At 58.5% G+C, this 22,422-nt stretch overlaps 3 protein-coding genes across 5 annotated transcripts; 1 reads left to right on the plus strand and 2 right to left on the minus strand.

Moving 5' to 3' along the window:
* Positions 1 to 6: 6 nt before the first annotated feature.
* LOC137465790 (uncharacterized) lies at positions 7 to 4,494 on the minus strand. Its single transcript, XM_068177812.1, has 2 exons — positions 3,075 to 4,494; positions 7 to 759 (listed from the first exon to the last, which is right to left on the minus strand). The coding sequence occupies exons 1-2, from the start codon at positions 4,492 to 4,494 to the stop codon at positions 596 to 598; spliced, it is 1,584 nt and encodes a 527-aa protein (XP_068033913.1). The 3' UTR covers positions 7 to 595.
* Positions 4,495 to 4,946: 452 nt separating this feature from the next.
* LOC137465792 (ribonuclease P protein subunit p21-like) lies at positions 4,947 to 9,278 on the plus strand. The gene is made up of 5 exons (XM_068177813.1): positions 4,947 to 5,082; positions 6,597 to 6,688; positions 8,225 to 8,307; positions 8,899 to 9,019; positions 9,196 to 9,278. Exons 1-5 carry the CDS (start codon positions 5,026 to 5,028, stop codon positions 9,260 to 9,262), a joined length of 420 nt encoding a protein of 139 aa, XP_068033914.1. The 5' UTR covers positions 4,947 to 5,025; the 3' UTR covers positions 9,263 to 9,278.
* GNL1 (G protein nucleolar 1 (putative)) lies at positions 9,252 to 22,091 on the minus strand. 3 transcript variants are annotated; one of them, XM_068177809.1, is made up of 13 exons: positions 21,955 to 22,091; positions 21,051 to 21,168; positions 20,343 to 20,473; positions 18,711 to 18,853; positions 17,776 to 17,847; positions 16,368 to 16,560; positions 15,489 to 15,587; positions 14,122 to 14,319; positions 13,227 to 13,405; positions 12,587 to 12,949; positions 12,130 to 12,274; positions 10,426 to 10,566; positions 9,252 to 9,525 (listed from the first exon to the last, which is right to left on the minus strand). In XM_068177809.1, the coding sequence occupies exons 1-13, from the start codon at positions 22,028 to 22,030 to the stop codon at positions 9,338 to 9,340; spliced, it is 2,046 nt and encodes a 681-aa protein (XP_068033910.1). In that variant the 5' UTR covers positions 22,031 to 22,091; the 3' UTR covers positions 9,252 to 9,337. The 3 variants fall into 3 exon arrangements, with proteins under 3 accessions (XP_068033910.1, XP_068033911.1, XP_068033912.1); XM_068177810.1 differs by lacking the exon at positions 12,587 to 12,949; XM_068177811.1 differs by lacking the exons at positions 12,130 to 12,274; positions 12,587 to 12,949.
* Positions 22,092 to 22,422: the final 331 nt, after the last annotated feature.

A 22,422-nucleotide genomic window follows, 5' to 3' on the forward strand; every position in this document is an offset into this window, starting at 1 on the left:
CGAAATTCCGGCGTTTTAAGGGTTCAAATTTTGGGGTTTTAGGGTTCAAATTTTGGGGTTTCAGGGCCACAATTCTGGGGTTTTACCCCCAAAAGTTCCAGAGTTTTAGCCCAAAATTCCAGCGCTTCAGTGCCAAAAAATCTCTGGAGTTTCCGCCCCAAAAATTCCCGGTTTTTGCTCCAAATTCCGGAGTTTCATCCTCAAAAACTCCGGGATTTCAGCCCCAAAATTCCGGACTTCTGACACTGAAAATTCCACTGTTTCACCCCAAAATTCCGGAGTTTTCGGGCCAAAAATCCCGGGATTTCAGCGCCCAAATTCTGGAATTTCAGCCCCAAAAATCCCAGGTTTCCGCTCCCAGAATTCCGGAGTTTCAGCCCCAAAAATTCCGGAATTTGAGCCCCAAAATTTCAGAGTTTCAGCCCCAAAAATTCCGGGATTTCAGCCCCAAAAATTCCCCCCCAAATCCAAAATTTCACTGCCACAGTTGAGGCTCGGACCCCTCCCCACCCCCGCCCCTCCCCCACCCCCACCGCCCCTCCCCCCCCGCCGGGGGGAATTTTGGGGTCCCCCCCCCCAAAAAAAAAAGGGGACATTAAAGGCGACACCTGCGACACGGAGGGGACAATTTTGGGGTTTTTTTGGGGTTTTTTTGGGTTTTTTTGGGGGGTCCGGTTTTATTTGGGGGGAGGGGCGGCCGTGGGGGGGTCCCGCGGGGGTGGGGGAGGGGCGGCGTCCGCTCGAAGTTGGGCCCCGAGGCTGTGGGGGAGACAAAAAGAACCCAAAAAAAACCCAAAAAAACAACCAAAAAAAAACAAAAAAAAAAAAAAAGGGGGGGGTTGGGGGGGAGGGGTGAGGGGAAAAAAAAAATCCCGAAATGTTTTTGGGGTGGGGGGAGGGGAACAAAAATCCCGAATTATTTTTGGGGGAGGGGGGGGGAAAAAAACTTTTTTTTTTGGTTTTTTTTTTTTTTTTTTTTTGGTTTTTTTGGGGGTGAGGGGAGGGGAAAAAAAAAAAAATCCCAAAATATTTTGGGCGGGGGGGAAAAAAAATTCCCCAAATTTTTTTGGGGTGGGGAGGGGGGGGAGAGGAAAAAATTATTTTTGGGGAGGGGAAAAAAAATCCCGAATATTTTTTTTTTTTTTTGGGGGGGGGGGGGTGTGGGGGGTTGGGGGGAGGGGAAAAAAGAAACAAACAACCCAAATATTTTTGGGGAGGTGGGGGGAGGGGCGGCAGCGCAAACGAAGCTGTCACCCCCCAAAAATGTCACCGGGCCGGGTGGGGGAGGGGCGGGGCGACAGCGAGGTCACCCCAGGGGTGCGGTGGCACCCGCGGGGGGGGGGTGGGGGAGGGGCGGGGACACCCCAAAAAATAATAATAATTAAAAAAAAAAAAATCCCCCTCCCCAAAAAAGAAAAAAAAAAAATCCCCAAAAAATTCACTGGGGGTCGCCCCTCCCCCACCCCGATCCGTCCCCAAATTTCCCCTCCCCCACCCCCCGGTTCCTGGGGAGCGCAAAAAAGACCGAATCCCCCCCCCCCCCCGAAATCAGCCCCAAATTCCACCCAAAAATCCCAAATTCTCCCCAAAATCCCAAATTCCCCCCACAAATCCCCCAAATCTCCCGATTCCACCCCAGATCCCCCCAAAAAATCCCAAATTCTCCCCAAAATTCCAAATTCCACCCAAAAAATCCCAAATTTCCCCCCAAAAATCCCCCAAATCTCCGGAATTCACCCCAAATCCGCCCCCAAAAATCCCAAATTCTCCCAAAAATTCCCCAAATCCCCCCAAAAAAATCCCAAATTCTCCCCAAAAATCCCTAATCTCCGCCCAAAACCCCCCAAATCTCCAAATTTCACCCCAAACCTCCCCCAAAATCTCCCCTCAGAAACCCCCAAATCTCCCCCTATCCCCCCAAAAAACCCCGAAACTCCCCAGAACCCCAAAAATCCCAAAAAAAACCGAAAATCCCCAAATCTCACCTGCCCCTGCCGCCTCTGCGCCGTCCCCATGTACCCAAACCCCCGCAAAAACCCCCCAAAAAAACCCCAAATTAACCCCAAAAAACCCCGAACCCCCCCCCCAAAAACCCCAAATTAACCCCCAAAGAAACCCGAAAACCCCCAAATCAATCCCAAATTAACCCCAAATTAACTCCAAAAAAAGCCCGAAATCCCCAAATCTCACCTGCCCCTCCCGGCTCTGCGCTGTCCCCATGACCCCAAACCCCCCAAATTAACCCCCAAACCCCCAAAAAAACCCAAAAAATACCCAAATTAACCCCAAATTCCCCAAATCTCACCTGCCCCTGCCGCCTCTGCGCTGTCCCCATGTCCGCAAATCCCCCAAATTAACCCACAAAACCCCCAAAAAACCCAAAAACCCCCAAATTAACCCCAAAAAAAACCCCAAATGTCACCTGCCCCTGCCGCCTCTGCGCTGTCACCATGTCCCCAAACCCCCCAAATTAACTCCCAAACTCCCAAATTAACCCCCAAAAAACCCCGAAATCCCCAAATCTCACCTGCCTCTGCGCCTCTGTGCTGTCCCCATGTCCCCAAACCCCCCAAATTAACCCACAAAACCCCCAAAAAACCCCAAAAAACCCAAATTAACCCCCAAAGCCCCCCCAAAACCCCCCCAAAAAACCAAAAAACCCAAATCTCACCTGCCCCTGCCGCCTCTGCGCTGTCCCCATGTCCGCAAACCCCGCAAATTAACCCCAAAACCCCAAATTAACCCCCAAAAAACCCCGAAATCCCCAAATCTCACCTGCCCCTGCCGGCTCTGCGCTGTCCCCATGTCCCCAAACCCCCCAAATTAACCCCCAAACCCCCAAAAAACCCCAAAAAACCCAAATTAACCCCCAAAAAAACCCCAAGCCCCCCAAAAACCCCAAATAACCCCAAATTAACCCCTAAAAAAACCCCAATAACCCCAAATTAACTCCAAAAAAACCCCGAAATCCCCAAATCTCACCTGCCCCTGCGCCTCTGTGCTGTCCCCATGACCCCAAACCCCCAAATTAACCCCCAAACCCCCAAAAAACCCCAAAAAACCCCAAATCTCACCTGCCCCTGCCGCCTCTGCGCCGTCCCCCGCGCCGTCCCCGTGCTGTCCCCGCCGTTCCGGGCTCTGTCCCCGCCGTTCCCGGCTCTGTCCCCGCTGTCCCCGGCTCTGTCCCCCGCGCTGTCCCCGGCTCTGTCCCCGCCGTTCCCCGCGCCGTTCCCCGCCAGCCTCCGCACGATCCGCGCCTCCACCGCCAGCGCCACCGCGGTGCGGACGCGGCCGGGAGCGCAGGGCCGGCGACACTGGGGACAGCGGGGCCAGCCCGGGGCACCCCCGGGGCTCGGGGGCGAGCCCGGGGCCGGCGGGGCCAGGAGGCAGCGGCGGCAGCAGCGGTGCTCGCACGGCAGCAGCACCGGGTCCCGCAGGGGACAGCCGCAGCGGGGACACGAGGTGGCCGCGGCCAGCAGGGCCAGGGGACCGCGGGAGGGGGCGACGGGAGGGGACATGGGCGGCACGGGGGCACAGCGGGGACAGGAGGGGACAGGAGGGGACAGAGACGGGAGAGGAGGGGACCGAGCCGGGACAGAGCCGGGATAGAACCGGGATAGAACCGGGATAGAACCGGGATAGAACCGGGGACAGAGCCGGGATAGAGCCGGGACAGAGCCGGGATAGAACCGGGAGAGAGCCGGGACAGAGAAGGGGACAGGAGGGGACAAGGGGTGGCACGGGGGTGGGGACAGGAGGTGGCACCGCTGGGGACAAAGGAGGGGACAGGGGATGGGACACAGCCGGGACAGAGGCGGGATAGAGCCGGGATAGAACCGGGAGAGGATGGGACAGAGGTGGGACAGGAGGGGACAGAGGTGGCACCGCTGGGGACAGGGGAGGGGACAGGAGGGGAGGGGATAAAGGCGGGACAGAGCCGGGACAGGAGGGGACAGAGCCGGGATAAAGCCGGGACAGAGCCGGGATAGAACCGGGATAGAACCGGGACAGAGCCGGGATAGAGACGGGACAGAGCCGGGATAGAACCGGGAGAGGAGGGGACAGGGGGTGGCACGGGGTGGGGAAGGGAGGTGGCAGCGCTGGGGACAGGCGGGGACAGGGGAGGGGACAGGAGGGGAGGGGACAAAGGCGGGACAGAGCCGGGAGAGGAGGGGACAGAGCCGGGATAGAGGCGGGACAGAGCCGGGACAAAGGCGGGGACAGGGGAAGGGACAGGGGGGGACAGAGCCGGGGAAAGGAGGGGACAGAACCGGGACAGAGCCGGGACAGAGCCGGGACAGAGCCGGGGACAGGAGGGGACAGGGGAAGGGACAGAGGAGGGGACAGGAGGGGACGGAGGTGGCACCGCTGGGGACAAAGGAGGGGACAGAGCCGGGACAAAGGCGGGACAGAGCCGGGGACAGGGGAGGGGACACCGGAACCTGGGGGGAATTTGGGGAATTTGGGGGAGAATTCATTTGGGAGGTAATTCATTTGGGGGGTAATTAATTTGGGGATAATTTGGGAATTTGGGGAAAATTAATTTGGGGATAATTTGGGAATTTGGGGAAAATTAATTTGGGGATAATTTGGGAATTTGGGGAAAATTAATTTGGGGAGAATTTGGGAATTTGGGGAAAATTAATTTGGGGAGAATTTGGGAATTTGGAATAATTAATTTGGGGATAATTTGGGAATTTGGGGAAAATTAATTTGGGGACAATTTGGGACAGTTTTAGAAAAAATTCGGAATAATTTGTGAGTAATTTGAGAATTTGGGGAGAATTTGGGAATTTGGGATAATTAGGGGATAATTAATCTAGGGATAATTTAGGAATCATTTGGGATAATTTGGGAATCTGGGGACAAAGGGACAGCGAGGGCCGCGAGGTCCCCACCAGGGGGTCCCAAATTGGGGAAGGGACCCCAAAAACGCCCCCAAAAACGCACCGGAAGTGACGTAACGCCACAGCAAAGCGATGACCAATCAGGATTTACGGCCACGCCCACGAGGGGCGGGGCAAGATGGCGGCGCCCGTGAGGGACCGGGAGGCGCTGCAGAGGCTGAACTTCCTGTTCCAGGTGGGGGAAATTGGGGGGATTTGGGGATTTTGGGGGATTTTGGGGAGGCCCCCGGGCCGGGGGGGGGTTTGGGGAGGGGTCCGCGCCCCCAAAATGCCCCCTCCACCCCCAAAAATCCCCAAAAAACCCTAAAAGGCCCCAAAAATCCCTTTCAGCTCCCCCTAAATTCCCTGAGAAACGCCCAAAAACTCCCCGAGAAAACCCCTCAAGCCCCAAATCTTCCCAAAAATCCCCCAAAAATCTCCCCAAAATCCCCAATACTCTCGCCGAAAACGCCTAAAAATCCCCCAAAATTCCCTCAGAAACGCCCTCAAGTTCCCCAAAAAATCCCTCAAAGCCCCAAATTTCCCCCAAATCCCCCCAAAATCCCCAAAAAAATCCCACAAAACCCCCAAGAAAAGCCCCCCATGCCCCAGATTTCCCCAGATCTCCCCAAATTTTCCCAATTTTGTCCCAAATTTCCCCAGATTTGCCCAAATTTCCCCAGATTTTCCCAATTTTGCCCCAGATTTGCCCCAGGTTTCCCCAAATTTCCCCAGATTTCCACAAATTTTCTCAGATTTTCCCAATTTGCCGCAATTTTCCCCAATTTTCTCGGAATTTCTCAATTTTGCCCAAGATTTCCCTAAATTGGCCCAGATTTCCCCAAATTTCCCCAGTTTTTCCCAAATTTCCCCTGATTTTCCCCGTTTTCCCCCCAATTTCCTCCGATTTCCCCTAATTTCCCAGATTTCCCCCCGTTTTCCCCAGAATTTCCCCCGATTTTCCCAGATTTCCCCAAATTTCCCAGAATTTCCCCCGATTTCCCCAAATTTCCCCAGTTTTTCCCAAATTTCCCCCAATTTTCCCCGTTTTCCCCCCAATTTCCCCCGATTTTCCCCAAAATTTCCCAGATTTCCCCAGAATTTCCCCAAATTTCCCAGAATTTCCCACGTTTTCCCAGATTTCCCCAAATTTCCCCCGATTTTCCCAGATTTCCCCCAATTTCCCCCAGAATTTCCCCCGATTTCCCCAGTTTTGCCCAGAATTTCCCAGATTTCCCCAATTTTTCCCCGTTTTCCCCCAAATTTCCCCCGATTTCCCCAGTTTTGCCCAGATTTTCCCCGTTTTCCCCCAATTTCCCCCCGATTTCCCAAAATTTCCCAGATTTTCCCCGTTTTCCCCCCAGATTTTCCCCAGAATTTCCCCCCGATTTTCCCCGTTTTCCCCCGATTTCCCCAGATTCTCCCCAATTTCCCCAAATTTCCCCCCGTTTTCCCCCCGATTTTCCCAGTTTTGCCCAAATTCTCCCAGATTTCCCCCCGATTTTCCCAGAATTTCCCCTGATTTCCCCAAATTTCCCCAGTTTTTTCCCAAATTTCCCCCAATTTTCCCCGATTTCCCCCGATTTCCCCGGTTTTGCCCAAATTCTCCCAGATTTTCCCCAGAATTTCCCCCAATTTTCCCCGTTTTCCCCCCGATTTCCCCGGTTTTGCCCGAATTCTCCCCGATTCTCCGCCACTCGCCGTCCGCAGGCCGCGCACTGGGCGCTGCCGCGGAGCCGGGCGCTGGCGCGGTTCCTGCTGCGCACCCAGCGGGCGACGGCGCGGCGCCTGGCGCTCCGCATGTGAGCGACGTCGGGGGAACCGGGGGATTTGGGGGGATTTTGGGGAATTCGGGGGGGATTTGGGGAAATTTGGGGAATTCGGGGGAAATTTGGGGGGATTTGGGGGAATTCGGGGGGGATTTGGGGGGATTTGGGGGAATTCGGGGGAAATTTGGGGGGATTTTGGGGATTTGGGAGGTTTGGGGAAGATTTGGGGGAAATTCGGGGGAAATTTGGGGGGATTTTGGAGAATTCGGGGGAAATGTGGGGGGAATTTGGGGGAAATTTGGGGATTTGGGAGGTTTGGGGAAGATTTGGGGGAAATTCGGGTAAAATTTGGGGGGATTTGGGGGAATTTGAGGGGATTTTGGGGGGAATTCGGGGGAAATTTGGGGGGATTTGGGGGAACTCAGGTAAAATTTGGGGGGATTTTGGGGAATTCGGGGGAAATTTGGGGGGGATTTGGGAAATTCAGGGGAAATTTGGGGGGATTTTGGGGAATTCGGGTAGGATTTGGGGGGATTTGGGGGAATTCGGGCAAAATTTGGGGGAAATTTGGGGGGATTTTGGGGAATTTGGGGGAAATTTGGGGAAATTTGGGGAATTCGGTAAAATTTGGGGGAAATTTGGGGGGGATTTTGGGGAATTCGGGTAAAATTTGGGGGAAATTTGGGGGGATTTTGGGGAATTCGGGGGAAATTTGGGAGGATTTGGGGGAATTCAGGTAAAATTTGGGGGATTTTGGGGAATTCGGGTAAAATTTGGGGGAATTTGGGGGAATTCGGGTAAAATTTGGGGGAAATTTGGGGGGATTTTGAGGATTTGGGAGGTTTGGGGAAGATTTGGGGGAAATTCGGGTAAAATTTGGGGGGATTTTGGGGAATTCGGGGGAAATTTGGGGGGATTTGGGGGAATTTGGGTAAAATTTTGGGGGATTTGGGAGGTTTGGGGAAGATTTGGGGGAAATTCGGGTAAAATTTGGGGGATTTTGGGGAATTCGGGTAAAACTTGGGGGGATTTGGGAGAATTTGGGTAAAATTTGGGGGGATTTTGGGGAATTCGGGTAAAATTTGGGGGGATTTGGGGGAATTCGGGTAGGATTTGGGGGAAATATGGGCAAATTTGGGTAAAATTTGGGGGAATTCGGGTAAAACTTGGGGGGATTTGGGAGAATTTGGGGGGATTTGGTGGAATTCGGGGGAAATTTGGGGGGATTTGGGGGAATTCGGGGGAAATTTGGGGGGACTCGGGGGGATTTTGGGAGGTTTGGGGGAAATTTGGGGTGATTTGGGGTGATTTTGTGTGATTTTGGGGGGATTTTGAGATATCCTGGCTATTTTGGGGGATTTTGGGTGGTTTTGGGTGATTTTGGGGTTAATTTGGGGTATTTTGGGTGATTTTGGGGTGAATTTGGGGTATTTTGGGTGGTTTTGGGGGATTTTGGGGTGATTTTGGGGTATTTTGGGTGGTTTCGGGGTGATTTTGGGGTTAATTTGGGGTATTTTGGGTGGTTTCGGGGTGATTTTGGGGGTCCCAACCCCTTTTTTTGCCCCCCAGGGCCCCCAGTGTCAAACGCCGCCTCTGCCGCCGCTGCTGCTCCCTCCTGCTGCCGGGGGAGGGGAGCGGGGCCAGGCTGCGAGGTCTGGGGGAATTTGGGGTGACGTGAGAAATTCTGGGGGGATTTGGGGGGAATTTGTGGGATTTTGGGGAAATTTGGAGGGATTTGGGGAGATTAGTGGGATTTTGGGGGGATTTGGTGGGGATTTGAGGGAAATTTGGGGGGATTTGGGGGAAATTTGGGGGGATTTGGAGAAATTTGGGGGGATTTTGGAGATTTTGGGGGGATTTGGGGAAATTTGGGGGGATTTTGGGAGGATTTGGGGGGAATTTGGGGGGATTTGGGGAGGATTTGGGGGGATTTTGGAGATTTTGGGGGGATTTGGGGCAGTTTTGGGGGATGTTGATGGGAATTTGGGGGAAATTTCGGGGAACACGGGGGGATTTGGGGTGGATTTGGGAAATTTTGCGGGGATTTTGGGAGGATTTGGGGGGATTTTGGAGATTTTGGGGGGATTTGGGGGAAATTTGTGGGATTTTGGGGGGATTTGGGAAATTTTGTGGGGGCTTGGGGGAGATTTGGGTGGATTTTGGGGAATTTTGGGATTTTTTGGGATGTATTTGAATATTTTGGGCGTGTCCGCGACTGACCACGCCCCCCTGCCCCGCCCCAGGGCGTGGCCAGCCCCGCCTCGTCGTGCGCTGCCTCACCTGCGGCCGCGGGCGGCGCTACCTGTGCACACCTGAGCCACGCCCCACCGGAGCCACACCCACCTGGGCAGGACACGCCCACTGGTCAGTGAGGGCGGGGCATGACAGGGAAAAGGGGTGGGGCCAAGTCCAAATATGGCAGAGGTTGTGGGTGTGGCCACGCCCAAAGAAGGAAATGTGGGTGTGGCCAAGGAGGGGGTGTGTGGTAAATTCCAAATAAGGGAATGTGGGCGTGACCTCACAATGACCTCACTCCCCAGGCCCCGCCCCCACGCTGTGATTGGTCGCCGTCTCAGCAGAACCGGCCAATCCGCTGTGCAGAAATAAACCCTTTATTCCATATACGGTCGTACGATAATCCGCGCGCTCTGATTGGCTCCTGCCCCGCAAGGGGGGCGTGGCTCAGCACTCGTCCTCCCCCAGCCAGGCGAAGGGGTTGGGGGCGGGGCTGGGAGGGGGCGTGGCCTGGTCTGACTCCTCCCCCTCGTCCTCCTCGGAGCTGGAGGCGGCGCCGGTGGGGGGAGGGGCGGTGGCCCCGCCCCCTGTCATGGCCGCCAAGGCCGCGGTGTCGGGGTGGAGCTCCCAGAGCTCTGGGGGGAGGGGAAAGGGGCGGGGTCAGAAGGGGAGGGGCCGGGAAAGGGGCGGGGCCAGGCAAGGAAAAGGACCCAAAACTGTCCCAAACCCAAATTTTTGGGGTTTTTTGGGTCCCAAACCCCGATTTTGGGGATTTTTCGGTCCCAAACCCCGAATTTTGGGGTTTTTTGGGTCCCAAACCCCAATTTATAGGGTTTTTTTTGGGTTCCAAACCCAAATTTTTGGGGTTTTTTTTGGGTCCCAAACCCCGATTTTTAGGATTTTTTTGGGTCCCAAGTTCCCCGTTTTGGGTTTATTTTGGGTCCCAACCCCCAGTTCTGGGGATTTTGGGTCCCAAATTCCCAGTTCTGGGGGTTTTTTGGTGCCCAAACCCCGATTTTGGGGTTTTTTGGGTCCCAAATTCCCAATCCTGGGTTTTTTGGGTCCCAAACCCCGATTTTTGGGTTTTTTTGGGTCCCAAACCCCGATTTTGGGGTTTTTTGGGTCCCAAACCCCCGATTTTTAAGGTTTTTTTGGGTCCCAAACCCCAATTTATGGGGGTTTTTTTGGGTCCCAAATTCCCAATTTTCAGTTTTTTTGGGTCCCAAATTCCCAATCCTGGGTTTTTTTTGGGTCCCAAATCCCGATTTTTGGGGTTTTTTTGGGTCCCAAACGCCAATTTTTGGGATTTTTTTTGGGTCCCAAACCCCGATTTTTAGGATTTTTTTGGTCCCAAACCCTGATTTTGAGGTTTTTTGGGTCACAAACCCTGATTTTGAGGTTTTTTTTGGTCCCAAACCCTGATTTTGAGTCTATTTGGGTCCCAAACCCCGATTTTTGGGTTTTTTTGGGTCCCAAACGCCAATTTTTGAGGTTTTTTTTTGTCCCAAACCCGGATTTTGGGGTTTTTTGGGTACCTTTTTCCCGGGAATAGCCCGGGGGTCGGAAGCAGAGGCGCAGCCGCCCCTCGGCCGCCAGCCGCAGGAGCCCGTTGGCCGCCCGGGCCACGTCGTTGCGAGCCGCCCGCGCCGTCTTGTAGCCCCTCTTCTCTGCCCAGGCTGGGGAGAAAAACCCGCCAGGAATGTCCCCAAAAAAATCAGCAGAAACACCCCAAAAACGTCACCAAAAAATCGGCAAAAACACCCCAAAATCATCCCCAGAAAATCGGCAAGATCACCCAAAAAACTCAACAAGAACACCCCAAAAACATCCCTAAAAATCAGCAAAAACACCCCAAAAATGTCCCCAAAAATCAGCAAAAACACCCCAAAAAACTCCCCAAAAATCAGCAAAGCCACCCCAAAAACGTCCCCAAAAATCAGCAGAAACACCCCAAAAACGTCACCAAAAAATCGGCAAAAACACCCCAAAATCATCCCCAGAAAATCGGCAAGATCACCCAAAAAACTCAACAAGAACACCCCAAAAACATCCCTAAAAATCAGCAAAAACACCCCAAAAATGTCCCCAAAAATCAGCAAAAACACCCCAAAAAACTCCCCAAAAATCAGCAAAGCCACCCCAAAAACGTCCCCAAAAATCAGCAGAAACACCCCAAAAACGTCACCAAAAAATCGGCAAAAGCACCCGAAATCATCCCCAGAAAATCGGCAAGATCAATTTCCTCAATTTCCCTCAAATTTCCCCCAAATTTCCTCAAATTCCCTCAAATTCCGTCAATTTCCCTCAAACTTCCCCAAATTCCCCCAAATTTCCTCAATTTCCCTCAAATTTCCCAAAATTCCCCCCAAATTTCCTCAAATTCCCTCAATTTCCCTCAAACTTCCCCAAATTCCCCCAAATTTCCTCAAATTTCCCTCAAATTTCCCCAAATTCCCTCAAATTTCCTCAATTTCCCTCAAATTTCCCCAAATTCCCCCCAAATTTCCTCAAATTCCCTCAATTTCCCTCAAACTTCCCCAAATTCCCCCAAATTTCTTCAATTTCCCTCAAATTTCCCAAAATTCCCCCCAAATTTCCTCAAATTCCCTCAATTTCCCTCAAACTTCCCCAAATTCCCCCAAATTTCCTCAAATTTCCCTCAAATTTCCTCAAATTCCCCCCAAATTTCCTCAAATTCCCCCAAGTTCCCCCCAAATTTCTTCAATTTCCCTCAAATTTCCTCAAATTCCCCCCAAATTTCCTCAAAATTCCCCAAATTTCCCCCAAATCCCCCCAAATTTCGTCAAATTTCCCTCAATTTCCCCCGAATTTCATCAAATTTCCCCAAATTCCCTCAAATTTCCCCAAATTCCCCCCAAATTTCCTCAAATTTCCCCAAATTCCCCCCAAATTTCCACAATTTCTCTCAAATTTCCCCAAATCCCCCCCAAATTTCCTCAATTTCCCTCAAATTTCCCCAAATTCCCCCATATTTCCTCAATTTCCCCCAAATTTCCCCACAAGTTCCCCAAATTTCCCCCCAAATTTCCCCCCAATTTCCTCAAATTTCCTCAATTTCCCCCAAATTTCCCCATTTTCCCCCAAATTTCCCCCCAATTTTCCCCCAATTCCCCCCAATTCCCCCCAATTTCCCCCAAATTCCCCCCAGTTTTCCCCATTTCCCCCCAAACTCCCCCAAATTCCCCGCGCATGCCCCGGCAGGTCCTGGCAGCTCGCACCCTCGCACAGCTCCCAGGCCGTCCAGCCCCGGCCGCCGGGGGGGCGCAGCTGCAGCAGCGGGGGCAGGGCCAGGCGGGACCCCAAAAACCCCACGGCAGAGTAGGGGTCCTGCAGCTGCGCGATGGGGTACACCCCTGCCAGGACCTGCGGGGACAGAGATAACGGGGTACAGCCCTGCCAGGACCTGTGGGGACAGAGATAATGGGGTACAGCCCTGCCAGGACCTGGGGAATGAGAGAGATAACGGGGTACAGGATTGGGGTACAGCCCTGCCAGGACCTGTGGAATGAGAGAGATAACGGGGTACGGCCCTGCCAGGACCTGCGGGGATAGAGATAACGGGGTACAGCCCTGCCAGGACCTGTGGGGACAGAGATAACGGGGTACACCCCTGCCAGGACCTGGGGAATGAGAGAGATAACGGGGGACAGGATTGGGGTACAGCCCTGCCAGGACCTGGGGAACGAGAGAGATAACGGGGTACAGCCCTGCCAGGACCTGCAGGGACAGAGATAATGGGGTACAGCCCTGCCAGGACCTGGGGAATGAGAGAGATAATGGGGGACGGGACTGGGGTACAGCCCTGCCAGGACCTGCAGGGACAGAGATAATGGGGTACAGCCCTGCCAGGACCTGGGGAATGAGAGAGATAATGGGGTACAGGATTGGGGTACAGCCCTGCCAGGACCTGGGGGACAGAGATAACGGGGTACAGCCCTGCCGGGACCTGGGGAACGAGAGAGATAACGGGGTACAGCCCTGCCAGGACCTGTGGGGGGGAAAACGGGGCACGGGATTGAGGTACGCCCCTGCCAGGACCTGGCTGAAAGTGGGGATGGGGTCCCACCTGTGCAGGTGAGGCTCACCTGGAGCCCTGGGGGCGGGGCTAAGGTCACACCTGGAGCTCTGGGGGCGGGGCTAAGGTCCCACCCGCGCAGGTGAGGCTCACCTGGAGCCCTGGGGGCGGGGTTAAGGTCACACCTGGAGCCCAGGGGGCGGGGCTAAGGTCACACCTGGAGCCCTGGGGGCGGGGCTAAGGTCACACCTGGAGCCCTGGGGGCGGGGCTGGGGTCACACCCGCGCAGGTGAGGCTCACCTGGAGCTCGGGCGGGGCCCGCGAGGGGAAGACGAGGCCGGGGCAGTCGCAGAGCCGCACCGAGGCCGTCAGGAAATGCGTCTGGAAGTAGCGGGTGCGGCCGGGGGCGCGGGACACGCCCACCGCGCCCCGCCCCAGCACGGCGTTCAGCACCGAGGATTTCCCTGCGTTCGGCAGGCCTGGGCGGGGCCAGGCGCACCTGCGCTCAGCCACGCCCGCCTGGGCCACGCCCGCAGTGAGCCGCGCCCATCTGAGCCACACCCACAACAAGACACGCCTACTATGGGCATACCTGCATGGAGCCACACCCCTGGCCACACCTGACCACACCCCCACTAACACTGACCACACCCAGTTCCACACCCAGGACCACACCCACACTGACCACACCCCAATGTCCACCTTGACCACACCGACAGTGACCACACCCCCACTGGCCACACCCCAACGACCACCTTGACCACACCCACAATGACCACACCCACAGTGACCACACCCCCACTAACACTGACCACACCCAGTTCCACACCCAGTTCCACACCCACACTGACCACACCCACAGTGACCACACCCCAATGTCCACCTTGACCACACCCACAGTGACCACACCCACAGTGACCACACCCCCACTGACCACACCCCCACTGACCACACCCCAATGTCCACGTTAACCACACCCACAATGACCACTCCCACAGTAACCACACCCACAGTGACCACACCCCCACTAACACTGACCACACCCATGACCACACCCACAATGACCACACCCCAATGACCACCTTGACCACACCCACAGCGACCACACCCAGTGACCACACCCCCACTAACACTGACCACACCCCCACTGACCACACCCCACTGACCACACCCACAGTGGCCCCGCCCCTCTCACCCACGCAGCCCAGCGTCAGCACGCCGTGCCGGTAGCGCTCCCACTGCCGGGGCGGGGCCACGCCCCCGGGCCCCGCCCCCTCGTCTTCTTCATCCCCGGCCCCGCCCGGGGGCTCCTCCTCCTCCTCCTCCTCGTCGTCGTCGCCGTCCGGGCGCTGCTCCGCCCGCTCCAGCCGCGCCCGCCAGCTGCTCAGGTCCACTGGGGACAGCGGGGCCATGATGGCACCGGGGGCACTGGGCATACTGGGGGGACTGGGGGCACTGGGGATACTGGGAGGACTGGGGGGACTGGGAGATACTGGGGATACTGGGGGCACTGGGGGGACTGGGGATACTGAGGACACTCGGAGATACTGGGGATACTGGGGGGACTGGGAGATACTGGGGGGACTGGGGATACTGGGAAATACTGGGGGGACTGGGGGATACTGGAGGGACTGGGAATGGGGATACTGGGGGGACTGGGAAATACTGGGGGGACTGGGAAATACTGGGGATACTGGGGATACTGGGGGGATGGGGGGACTGGGGATACTGGGAATACTGGGAAATACTGGGCATACTGGGGATACTGGGGGGACTGGGAATGGGGATACTGGGGGGACTGGGACATACTGGGACATACTGGGGGGACTGGGGGGACTGGGAATGGGGATACTGGGAAATACTGGGGGGAATGGGAATGGGGATACTGGGATACTGGGAATGGGGATACTGGGGGGACTGGGGGCACTGGGAATGGGGATTCTGGCAGATACTGGGAGATACTGGGGGGACTGGGGGATACTGGAGGGACTGGGAATGGGGATACTGGGGGGACTGGAGATACTGGGAGATACTGAGGATACTGGGGGGACTGGGGATACTGAGGGGACTCGGGGGACTGAGAGATACTGGGGGTACTGGGGGGACTGGGGGGACTGGGAATGGGGATACTGGGAGATACTGGAGATACTGGGAGATACTGGGGGGACTGGGAGATACTGGGGGCACTGGGGGGACTGGGGAGACTGGGGGGACTGGGAATGGGGATAATGGGGATACTGGGAATACTGGAAATACTGGAAATACTGGAGACACTGGGGATACTGGGAGATACTGGGGATACTGGGAATGGGGACACTGGGGATACTGAGGATACTGGGAGATACTGGGATTGGGGATACTGGGGATACTGGGAACGGGGATACTGGGGGAACTGGGACTGGGGATACTGGGGATACTGAGGATACTGGTGGATACTGGAGGACACTGGGAGATACTGGGGATACTGGGGACACTGGGGATACTGGGGATACTGGGAACGGGGACACTGGGGATACTGGGAGATCCTGGGGGCAGCGAGCCCCCCGGCCCCTGCCCACGGACCCGCGCCCCCCACGAGCTCCTCGCAGGCCTCCAGCAGCAGCCGGGGTCCCACGGCGCGGCCCCAGCGACCCCCCCTCTTCCTCTGCCTCTTCTGCAGCCCTGGGGACCCCAGAAACGGCCAGGGTCACCCCAAAAACAGCCAGTTACCCCAAAAACGGCCAGGGTCACCCCAAAAACGGCCAGGGTCACCCCAAAAACGGCCAGTCATCCCAAAAATGGCCAGTCACCCCAAAAACGGCCAGGGTCACCCCAAAAACGGCCAGGGTCACCCCAAAAACGGCCAGTTACCCCAAAAACGGTCAGAGTCACCCCAAAAACAGCCAGTCACCTCAAAAACAGCCAGTTACCCCAAAAACGGTCAGTCACCCCAAAAACGGCCAGGGTCACCCCAAAAACGGTCAGAGTCACCCCAAAAACGGCCAGGGGCACCCCAAAAACGGCCAGGGGCACCCCAAAAACGGCCAGGGTCACCCCAAAAATGGCCAGTCACCCCAAAAACGGTCAGGGTCACCCCGAAAACGGCCAGTCACCCCAAACCTCCCCAGTGTTGCCCGACCCCCCCCCAAAGCCCCCCAAACCCCCCCATTTCCATCCCAAACCCCCCCAAACCCCCCATTTCCACCCCAAATCCCCCAAACTCTCCCAAACCCCCCCATTTCCACCCCAAACCCCCGCAATCCGACCCCAAACCCCCCATTTCCATCCCAAACCCCCCCAAAGGCCCCATTTCCACCCCGAACCCCTGCAATCCCCCCCCCAATCTCATCCCAAAACCCCCATTTCCACCCCAAACCCCCCCAAATCCCCCTTTTCCACCCCAAACTCTCCCAAACCCCCCCATTTCCACCCCAAGCCCCCCGGCCCGGGTCGGGTGGCTACCAGGGCCGGCGGGCGGGCCGGGGGCCGTGCTGAAGGGGACCACGCGGGCGGGGCCGTGGCGAGCCCTCAGCAGGTGGCTCCAGGCCGTGGCCACCGCGGGCGGGGCCAGGTCCACCTTGTTGAGGATGAGGATGAGCCCCTTGCCCAGGTCCCGCGTCACGTGGGCGGCCAGCGCCGGGGGGACGCCCAGCGCCTGGGGGGACACCCGGGGGACACTCAGGGGACACTCGGGGGACTTGGGGACACTCAGGGGACACCCAGGGGACACTCAGGGGATGTGGGGACACCCAGGGGACACCTGGGGGACACCCGGGGGACACCCAGGGGACACTCAGGGGACGTGGGGACACCCGGGGGACACCCGGGGGACACTCAGGGGACACTCGGGGGACTTGGGGACACTCAGGGGACACCCAGGGGACACCAGGGGGACACTCAGGGGATGTGGGGACACCCGGGGGACGTGGGGACACCCAGGGGACACCCAGGGGACACCCAGGGGATGTGGGGACACCCGGGGGACACTCAGGGGACATGGGGACACTCAGGGGACACCTGGGGGACACTCAGGGGACACCCGGGGGACACCCGGGGGACTTGGGGACACCCGGGGGACACTCAAGGGACACCCAGGGGACACCCAGGGGACACCCAGGGGATGTGGGGACACCCGGGGGACACCCAAGGGACTTGGGGACACCCGGGGGACACCCAGGGGACACTCAGGGGACACCCAAGGGACTTGGGGACACCCGGGGGACACTCAGGGGTGTGGGGACACCCAGGGGACACTCAGGGGATGTGGGGACACCCGGGGACACCAGGGGGACACTCAGGGGACACCCGGGGGACACCCAGGGGACACCCAGGGGACGTGGGGACACCCGGGGGACACCCGGGGGATGTGGGGACACTCAGGGGACACCCGGGGACACCCAGGGGACACTCAGGGGACACTCAGGGGACGTGGGGACACCCGGGGACACTCAGGGGACAGTGAGGGGGATGGAGGGGACAAGGAGACGCAGTCAGGGGACACGGGCAGGACAGGGATGGTGACACAGGGGACACAGGGGACACGGGGACAGACAGAGGGACACAGGGGACACGGGGACAGACAGAGGGACACAGGACAGTCACAGGGACAGTCAGAGGGACACAGGGACACAGGGACCCAAGACAGAGTGACCCAGGGACAGAAAGACGCAGGGACAGAGGGACGCAGGGACAGAGGGACGCAGGGACAGAGGGACGCAGGGACAGAGGGACGCAGGGACAGAAGGACGCAGGGACAGAGGGACACAGGGACAGAAGGACGCAGGACAGAGGGACACAGGGACAGAAGGACGCAGGGACAGAGGGACGCAGGGACAGAGGGACGCAGGGACAGAAGGACGCAGGACGTCACCGGGTGCCGGGCGTCGGCGATGAGCAGCACGATGTCCGACATCTCCAGCACCCGCCACAGCTGCCGCCACGTCTGGGGACACCGCGGGCACAGCGCGGGACGCCGGTGGGCCCCTGTCCTCCCCCCGGCGTCCCCAACCCCCCCTTGACCCCTCCCTGGGGACCCCAACGTCCCCTAGCGCTCCCCAAAACGTCCCCAGTGTCCCCAAACCCCCCCTCCTGTCCCCAGTGTCCCCAAACCCCCTGAACCCCCCAAAATGTCCCCAAACCCCCTGAACCCCCCCAAAACGTCCCCAAACCCCACTTAATACCCCCAAAACGTCCCCAAACCCCCCTGAACCCCCCCAAATGTCCCCAAATCCCCCTTAACCCCCCAAAAGTCCCCAAAATGTCCCCAAACCCCCCCAGAACATCCCCAAACCCCCCCAAAACATCCCCAAACCCCCCTTAATGCCCCCAAAATCCCCCGAGACCATCCCCAAACTCCCCCAAAACGTCCCCAAACCCCTCCAGACTATCCCCAACCCCCCCCCCCCAGAACTTCCCCAAACTCCCCCAAAACGTCCCCAAACCCCCCCAAATCCCCCTTAATGCCCCCAGACCGTCCCCAAACCCCCCAGACCATCCCCAAACCCCCCCAGACCGTCCCCAAACCCCCCCAGACCCTCCCCAGACCATCTCCAAACCCCTTTTAATGCCCCCAGACCATCCCCAAACCCCCCCAGACCCTCCCCAGACCATCCCCAAACCCCTTTTAATGCCCCCAGACCGTCCCCAAACCCCCCAGAACTTCCCCAAGCCCCCCAGACCATCCCCAGACCCTCCCCAGACCATCCCCAAACCCCCCCAGACCATTCCCAAACCCCTTTTAATGCCCCCAGACCCTCCCCAAACCCCCCAAACGCCCCCAGAGCGTCCCCCAAGCCCCGCTGTCACCTCCAGGTTGTGCTCGAAGGGCGCCAGCCCCGCGCCGTCCCCCAGCCCCCGCAGGAAGGCCCCGAACGCCGCCTCCTCCCGCGCCCGCAGCTCCTCGGGGCTCATCCCGAAGCTCCAGGGGGGGCGCCGGGGGAAGTCCAGCCCTGGGGACACCCGGGGTCACCCTCGGGGTGGGGGCACCCCCCCGGGCCACCGGGACACGGCTGCTGGCCGCTCCGGCCCTTCTCGTGGTCACCTTGTCGCTCCCGACGGGACCAAAACGGTCACTTGGTCCCTCCCAGTGGTCACTTCATCCCTCCCAGTGGTCACTTTGTACTTCCCAGTGGTCACATTGACCCTCCCAGTGGTCACTTCATCCCTCCCAGTGGACACTTGGTCACTTGGTCCCTTTAAGTGGTCACATCGTCCCTCCCAGTGGTCACTTTGACCCTCCCAGTGGTCACTTGGTCACTTGAACCCTCCCAGTGGTCACTTTGTACTTCCCAGTGGTCACTTTGTACTTCCCAGTGGTCACTTCATCCCTCTCAGTGGTCACTTGGTCACTTGGTCCCTCCCAGTGGTCACTTGGTCACTTGAACCCTCCCAGTGGTCACTTTGTACTTCCCAGTGGTCACATTGACCCTCCCAGTGGTCACTTCATCCCTCTCAGTGGTCACTTGGTCACTTGGTCCCTCCCAGTGGTCACATCGTCCCTCCCAGTGGTCACTTTGTACTTCCCAGTGGTCACTTTGACCCTCCCAGTGGTCACTTCATCCCTCTCAGTGGTCACTTTGACCCTCCCAGTGGTCACTTCATCCCTCCCAGTGGCCACTTTGACCCTCCCAGTGGTCACTTCGTCCCTCCCAGTGGCCACTTTGACCCTTCCAGTGGTCACTTTGTCGCTCCCGACGGGACCAAAACGGTCACTTGGTCCCTCCCTAGGGCCACTTGAACCCTCCCAGTGGTCACTTCATCCCTCCCAGTGGACACTTGGTCACTTGGTCCCTTCCAGTGGTCACGTCGTCCCTCCCAGTGGTCATGTCGTCCATCCCAGTGGTCACTTCATCCCTCTCAGTGGTCACTTCGACCCTTCCAGTGGTCACTTCATCCCTCTCAGTGGTCACTTGGTCACTTCATCCCTCCCAGTGGTCACTTGGTCCCTCCCAGTGGTCACTTTGATCCACCCAGTGGTCACTTCGTCCCTCCCAGTGGCCACTTTGTACCTCCCACTCGTCACTTTGCCCCTCCCAGTGGCCACTTCCCCCTCCCAGTGGTCACTTCCCCCTCCCACTGGTCACTTTCCCCCTCCCAGTGGCCATTTCCCCCTCCCACTGGTCACTTCGACCCTCCCAGTGGCCATTTCCCCCTCCCACTGGTCACTTTGCCCCTCCCAGTGGCCACTTCCCCCTCTCACTGGCCACTTTGCCCCTCCCAGTGGCCACTTCCCCCTCCCAGTGGCCACTTCACCCCTTCCTCGGACCCTTCATTCCATTTCGGGGCCACTTTTGAACTTTTGGGGCCGTTTTTCCCCTTTTACGGCCGCTTACGTTTCCCAGGAACCGTTTAACCCTCTCCTCACCCACCTCCCCTCTCCCAGCCGTGCCCCCCCACCACCGCTAGCCATTCCCCTCCCCGCAGTGGCCACCCGCTCACCGGGGCCGTAGAGGCCGTCGGGGTCCAGCTCCAGGGCGCTCTCGGGCAGCAGCTCCAGCAGCTCCTGCTGCGCCCGGCGCCGGCTCCGCTCCAGGGCCTCGGCCCGGGGCCCCCCCAGCTGCAGCCGGAACCTGGGGGGCACCGGGGCCACCGGGGTCACCGGCCCGGACTCCCCCGGGGCCACCCACCCACGGCCGGACCCCACTCTGGGCCCGGACACCCGGGATCCGGGCCGGGTTTGCCCTCCGGCCTGGGCTCCCGCTGAAATCCAGGCCGGGCTTTCCCTCCTGCTCGTTCCCAGCCCAAATCCAGGCCGGGTTTTCCCTCCCATTCCCAATCCCAGCCCAAATCCAGCCCAAATCCAGTCCAGGCTTTCTCCTATTCCCAATCCCACCTCAAATCCAGTCCAGGCTTTCCTTCCTGCTCATTCCCAGCCTAAATCCAGGCCGGGTTTTCCCTCCCATTCCCAGTTCCAGCCCAAATCCAGGCCGGGTTTTCCCTCCCATTCCCAATCCCAGCCCAAATCCAGGCCGGGTTTTCCCTCCCGTTCAATCCCAGCCCAAATCCAGGCCGGGTTTTCCCTCCCATTCCCAATCCCAGCCCCAATCCACTCCGGGCTTTCCCTCGCACCCCAAATCCCGCTGTTTTCCCCCAAATCCCGCTGTTTTCCCCCAAATCCCGCTGTTTTCCCCCCAGTTCCGCCCTCACCTGCCGGGGTCGTGCCGCCGGGGGGGCTCTGAGGGGGGGTCTCCGGGGGGGCCATCGCCGCCCCGCTCGCGGCTCCCGCTGCGGCTGCCGGGGCCCGGGGCCGGCCCGGCCGGGGCATCTGCGGCCACCAGGATGGGGGGCACGGGGGTCACGGGGGTCCCGGTGCCCTTCCCGAGGGCCCCGGCCCAGGGGTCCCTGCCCCCATTCCCGGGGGTCCCAAGCCTCAATCCCGGGGGTTCCAACCCTCATGATCCGGAGCTCACAGCCCTCAACGCCGGGGGTCTTTCCCCTCATAACCCAGGGGTCCCTGCCCCCATTCCCGGGGGTCCCAAGCCTCAATCCCGGGGGTTCCAACCCTCATGATCCGGAGCTCACAGCCCTCAACGCCGGGGGTCTTTTCCCTCATAATTTGGGGGTCCCAGCCCCCATTCCTGGGGGTCCTAACCCTCAGTCCCGGGGGTCTTTCCCCTCATGATCCGGGAGTCCCAGCTCTCATTCCCGGGGGTCTTTCCCCTCATAACCCAGGGGTCTCAACCCCCATTCCTGGGGGTCCTAACCCTCATTCCCGGGGGTCTTTCCCCTCACAAACGGAGGGACCCAGGAATTCCCGAGGGTCTTTCCCCTCATGATCCGGGAGTCCCAGCTCTCATTCCCGGGGGATCTTTCCCCTCATAATCCAGGGGTCTCAACCCTCAATCCCGAGGGTCTTTCCCCTCACAAACGGAGGGGCCCAGCCCTTATATCGAGGATCTTTCTCCTCATAATCCGGGTGTCCCAGCGCTCATTCCCGGGGGATCTTTCCCCTCATGATCCAAAGGTGCCAGCCCCCATTCCCGGGGGTCCCTGTGCCCCCATTCCCGGGGGTCCCGGCCCTCTCTCCCGCCGCTCCCAGCCCCTCCCTCACCGCCCCGTTTCCGCTCCCGCCGGTCCCGGAGCTGTTGCTTTTTCCGCTTGGCGCTGAACGGCAGCTTGCGGGGCATGACGGGAGCGCACGTGACGGGGCGGGGCCGCGCTCCACCAATAGGCGGAAAGGGGCGGGGACACGCGGAGGGGAGGAGCCAATAGGATGGCGTATCACCAGAACGCCGCGACGTGATTGACAGTCCGGCCGACTAATAGCAGCGCAGCGCACCCGGCGGAGCGGGATCAACCAATAGGAGAACGCGTTACCTCAGGGGTGGGCGGGACAAAAAGACGCTAGCCAATAGCAAAAGAGGCGCGTGGGCGGTAGGTGGGGCTCGCGGAGGAGCGGACCAATGGGAAGAGGCGGCGCGGCCCGGAAGCGGCTCGGGGAGGCGGAGGCGGCGCATGCGCAGTGCGCGGTGCCCGGCCATGCCGAAGGGAGCGCGGCCGGCGGGGGCCAAGCAGGAGG

Source organism: Anomalospiza imberbis, unplaced genomic scaffold (assembly GCF_031753505.1).
Source record: "Anomalospiza imberbis isolate Cuckoo-Finch-1a 21T00152 unplaced genomic scaffold, ASM3175350v1 scaffold_1099, whole genome shotgun sequence".
Classification (NCBI taxonomy): Eukaryota; Metazoa; Chordata; class Aves; order Passeriformes; family Viduidae; genus Anomalospiza; species Anomalospiza imberbis.